The sequence below is a fragment of the Bos indicus x Bos taurus genome, chromosome 19 (genome assembly GCF_003369695.1).
Source record: "Bos indicus x Bos taurus breed Angus x Brahman F1 hybrid chromosome 19, Bos_hybrid_MaternalHap_v2.0, whole genome shotgun sequence".
Lineage (NCBI taxonomy): Eukaryota > Metazoa > Chordata > Mammalia > Artiodactyla > Bovidae > Bos > Bos indicus x Bos taurus.
In genome coordinates, this window is record NC_040094.1 from 10,351,730 (window position 1) to 10,356,983 (window position 5,254).

The 5,254-nt window shown below is 58.4% G+C and overlaps 1 protein-coding gene across 1 annotated transcript; it reads right to left on the reverse strand.

Annotated features, from left to right (window-relative positions):
- Positions 1-2,216: 2,216 nt before the first annotated feature.
- On the reverse strand, positions 2,217-3,111 carry LOC113877469. The gene is made up of 2 exons (XM_027517589.1): positions 3,050-3,111; positions 2,217-2,786 (listed from the first exon to the last, which is right to left on the reverse strand). Exons 1-2 carry the CDS (start codon positions 3,109-3,111, stop codon positions 2,303-2,305), a joined length of 546 nt encoding a protein of 181 aa, XP_027373390.1. The 3' UTR covers positions 2,217-2,302.
- Positions 3,112-5,254: the final 2,143 nt, after the last annotated feature.

A 5,254-nucleotide genomic window follows, 5' to 3' on the forward strand; every position in this document is an offset into this window, starting at 1 on the left:
GCGAGGGAGAGCCAGCCCTTCCCTCCCCCTCCCCCTCCTTTCCCGCCCACCAATAGGAACTCGGCTGCTGGTTTCCATGGGGATGGCGCTGGACTGGTGGGCTGGACCGGCAGGCAGGGCTGGGACAGAGGGAAGAACAGGTTCTTCAGGATGTCGACCCAGTGCCCCCAACGTGTGAGCGCCCACCCTTCCCACACACACACCCACGTCTTCCGGGATACGGAGACGGGGGGCGGGGGGCTGCAGACAGGGGGGCTGTCTCCATAGCTGCCCCAGTCCAAGCCGGGTAGAGACAGAGACAGGGTGTTGGCATGACAGAGATCCAGCCACGGAGAATGGCAGGAATAGAAAAGACGGAATTTAAGATGAAACAAAGAGGGACAGGGAAATCGAGATAATGAAAACAAGAGGAGAGAAACAAGGAGACAGAGGTGGAAATAGGCTGAGATAATTGCTTTTGCTTCCTCCTGGGGGCAACCTGGCCATCTCAGGCCAGCGGGGAAGGCCACGTGGCTTGTTAGGCTGGCTTAGCCCCAAACTGTCAGGAAGCTCACCTTCTGTCTCATCCTAAGCCTTTTTGTTATGGTAAAATGGCATTTTGGGGACAAGGATGTGGAACTCCTCCACTCTTAAACCAGCCTCTATGTGGCCGCAGAGACCTAGATGGAGTCCCCAGGAACACGGATGTTGGGAAGGACCTCAGAGAGGCCTCTGGACCGGAGACAGTCCCTCCAAACCTGAGGCTCAAGCCAGTCTCTCCTAAGGGAGGGGGCCCCCGTGTGGCAGCCCCTGGGGATAGCACCAGCAGTGCTAAGCCACAGAGCCCCTGACAGTGGGCTCTACCTAGGCCAGAGCTGATGGAACTCTTGGTGGTGGGGAAGCATGAAGAAGACGTGTCATCCTCACTTCCCTAAATCACTGTACAGATCCATACGTGCAGGGTGTATGCAGATGCCATCATGTGCATGCGTACGTGTAGTACACATATATAGGACATAACTTTGTCTCTGTGTATGTGGGCATTGTGTTGCTTTATATACATATGCACACGCATACAAGTATGCATGCGTGTATGCTATTATGGGTCTGTGGGCCTCCCTGGGTATACACGCATGCATGTTTCTGTGTATGTGCCACTGCATATATACTTGTCACGTCATCCACGTGTGTGATATGTATGTGAGGCTATGTTGTGTGAGTGTATAAATTACAACATGTGAGTCATCTTAAATGTATATGGATATAGCACCCTCTCATACAGTCACGGATCTGTAATGACATACAATGGCGTGGTTTTATTTATATCTATATGTGTAGTTATATACATCACCATGTCTCTCTTGTATATTCATTGTGTAGGAACGTGTCACTGTATGTTCATGTGTACAGAAGCAATGTGTTTATGTGAATGTCACCATATGTGTATTTGTATGCTTTTCTGTGACACATATTATATGTATTTGTATCATTGCATGTGTGTTTACTATTGAATATATGTGTGTCCTGAGTGTGGGTATATCCCTGTGTGTCACTGTGTGGCATGCTGCCATGTATAGGTACCATTTCAATTTTTTTTTTTTCTCTTGGCTGCACCTTACAACTTGTAGGATCTTGGTTTCCCAACCAGGGATCAAACCCTGCCCCACCCTCATAGTGGAAGCGCAGAGTCCTAACCACTAGACCACCAGGGAAATCCCTATACAGTTTGTACTGATAGCTTATGTATATGGGGCCATGTGTGTGATTGCACTCATGTGCTGGTGTGTGCTTTGTATATTAGCATCTGTGCCCTTGTCTTATGTATAAGATGCTTTTTGTGTGTGAGCCACAGTGAGTTTGTTCCCAATTCTTAGACTACCAAGGAGCCCCTAGACTTTCTGAGATTACAGCTTAAAGGTAGGCAGCCTTCGTCTGCGGGTGTGAAAAGCAGGTGGAGGGCAGCGCAAGGTCGGAGCTCGGGTAAAGGGCAGGAGGTCCTCAGAGCCCTGCCCTTGACGTCCTGCCCACTTTCCTCCTTTGCAGGGAGGTCCTCCCTCGGGGATGGCCCTCCGCAGGCCACCAGCCGACCAAGCCCAGAGCCCCCTTCTGGTCTCTTAGGCAGAGCCAAACCCATTTCTCTCAGGAGAGAGTGACTTTCCCTCCGGCCTTTCTGCGCATCCATGTGCCTGCTAAGCCCATTCGCTCCACCGCACCCAGCAAAAGAGTCTCAGACAAGAGAGAAGGAGTCCACTCTTTATTAGTGTCGGGTTCCCGGGCACCGCTCCCGCCTCCATGCCGTCTCCCGCCCTTTCCCGCCTCTTGCTCATCCGGCATCCGTCCGCCGACGCCCGGGCCGCTCGAGGGGCACCTCTCCGGCTGCATCGGGTCCAGACGTCCACCTGCCGGCCCTCGGGGCAGCCGAGGAGCCCAGGCCGCGTTTCCACGCGGGCCACGGCTGGCAGGGGCGGCCGTTCAGGAGTCCGGGCGGCGTGCGGGGGGCGCCCGCGGGGCTCACCTGTCCCACGCGGTCCCGATGGCGGGGGATTCGGCGACGGCGGGCGGCGGCGGCGTGGTCTCCGAAGCCCACAGTACACTCATCCATAAAGTAGGAAACACTACACCCTCCAGTGCTGTTAGTAGTGCTTTCTACTTTATGGGTGACTGCACTGTCTGTCTGTCCGTCTGCGGTGCTCTTCAGGCCGCCGGCTCTTCCTCCAGGCTCCAGCCCGATGGCCCCCCAGCCCTCCCCCTGCGCCCCGAGACCCCGGCCCCCTGCCCGCTGGCCCGGCACCCTGCCTGCCCGGGCCCTGTGGGCGGTGACTCAGCATGGCGCCAGACCGGGCCTCCCTCCCCCCACTTCCTCTTTGGTTCCCTCTTCCCTTCCCCCCCCACCACGAACCCGGCTCCACCCCATCGCCCCCACATTCGGGGGCACTCAGGTGGAGACCGTGGCCACTCAGGAGGCCTCACCCTAGTCCCCGGTTCTGACCCCTGGCGTGATGCCCTCCAGAGCCAGACCAGAGGCCTGGGTCCCCGGCCTCCTCTCCAGCCCAAGGCCGGAATCCCTCACCACCCACCGCTGTGGCTCCCCATGTAGGAGCCCAAGGCTGTCTTGACAGAGATGGTGGCCATGTTGGGTGGAGGGAGACCTGAGCACCTCTCCGTGACACCAAGTCCCCCTTTCCAGCCTCTCCTCACCCTCTGCCATCCCCACCCTATTCTCCCGCCCTTGTCCGTTGAAGCCGTGGACCCCTCTTTCTTCACTGAGGGCTAGGAGCCATTTTCATTTCCCTTGTCTAGAGAGAAGTCAAGGATTTTGAGGTGCTGGCCTACCACAGAAGCTGTAGACCTGAGGGGTCTTGCCCTTCTTTGCCCAGCGCTCCGCTTGGAAGCCTTGGCACCAGAGCCTCCCAAGCCCCTCCCCAGCGCCTCCACCCAAAGCCTGCAGCCCAAGCCCCTCTTCGCCCCTTGAGGCCCAAAGTCCAGGATCCCCAGCTGGGGCTGAAGTGAAGGTTCAGATCCTTACCTAATGCTGCAGGGCTGAAGGGCGCAAGCCCTGTGCTCCAGGCTCCCAAGTGGGGTTCCCTTCAGGGCGGGCAGGGCTTATAACCCCGAGGCCACGTGGGTCAGATCTCAGGGCGCCCAACGGTCTTGGAGCCCGCCCCCACACTGCGGTGCCGATTAGCTGCCCCTCCCCTCCCTGGGGAGGACAGACTGACAGGAAACCAGAGACAAGGCTGGGTATTGGCGGGAGGGGGCTGAAGAGACCATGGCACACACCCTGGCAGGTGGCTTCCGGGACCCCAGGCCTGCCCTTCCCCCCTGACACCAGCCATGGGGGACAGTTCAGAAGTCCGGGGGCTGCCATGGGAGTGACTCCAGGACGTAAGGGCTGCCTCTCAGGGCCTAAATTCTAGCACAAGAGAAGAACCTTTTCTCTGAGCTCCACCCCCACCGACCCTAGCCCAGAAAACTCCCCTCCCTTTGGGACAGCAGTGGAACTCAGACCGGGCCACGGCTCCTGTACGTGCTGCCCAGAGAGGCCACTGAGGAACAGGTGTCCAATGGGGGTCTAGAGCAGCACATTACGATAACCTCCAGGTTGCCCCCAGCACCCCACAAAGCACCCCTCCCCCTGCACCGCCTGCAGGAGACCAGACCCCCTCAGCACGCTGTGGGGGTCGCACCGGGCCTGTTGACCCTAGACTTGGTGTTCCCATGCCCCGCAGGGCCTGTCAGGATAAGAGGGCAGGGCAGGGCAGTGATGAGGTCTGGGGTCTCAGGCAGGGCCTGGGCGTCATTGGGCTTGGAGGGCTGGAGGGAGAGAGCCTCGGAGAGCAGAGGTTCTAAGCTGCTACCGGATGTGGGCACAGGGCCCGCCCACCTGCATGCCACCCCCGCTTTCCCCATGGGGAAGGCAGGAAGCTGCCCATCCCAGGGCCCCTGGCTGGGGGTGGGGGGAGCGGGAAACGGGGTGTGGGGCTGGGTGGGGGGCTAGGGTGAGTGATTCTCCAAACCTCTCAGTGAGCTTGGCTCTGGCATCAAGAAGGGTGGATTGGGCCAGGGCCAAGGAGGTGAGGGAGCAGGTAGGATGGACGAGAATCACCCAGGGACTCCTTCCCATGGGCATCTTCTCTGGGTCCCCCATTCCAGGCCAGGCACGCACAGACTGCGGGAACTCCCTGATTCAAAGGCCCAGAAGAGGACTGGCCTGCCGGGGAGGCAGCAAGGGAGAAAACTCTCTTGCATCTTTTCCTTCAGGCTTGGCAACCCTCAACCTGGAAAATAGTTACCCACCTCCAGGCCCATAAATAGGACAGAGAAGGGCAAACACGGTTCTTCACCTGCAGGCCTGAAGGGACAGTGGCGAGGAAGATGAGCTGGCCAGAAATGGGACAGTGCTCCTTTAACAGACCACTGCAGCAGACCCTGGGTGGAGGGGAAGTGGCTGCCCCAGGCGATAAGAGGATAAGAATATCAGAGTCGTGCAGTAACCTGGGTTCCTAGACTCCCACCCTTCAGGGTTCCTCCTCCATGAGCATCTTGCCACCCCGCTTCTGTCTAAAGTATCACTAGAGTCATCACCTTAGAGGTGTTTCGTCCCAGCAAACGAGTCACAGGCTGGAGGCCAGGGGGCCTGGCTTTGGGGCCCAGCTCTGCCGCAGGCTCCCTCAGCGTGTGACCTGCGGCAAGTCAGACCTGAGCTTCCTTCTGAGAGACACGCTTGTCCCTCAACAGACCCCAACCCCAGCCTGGCCTCTCTCCTGACCCGAGC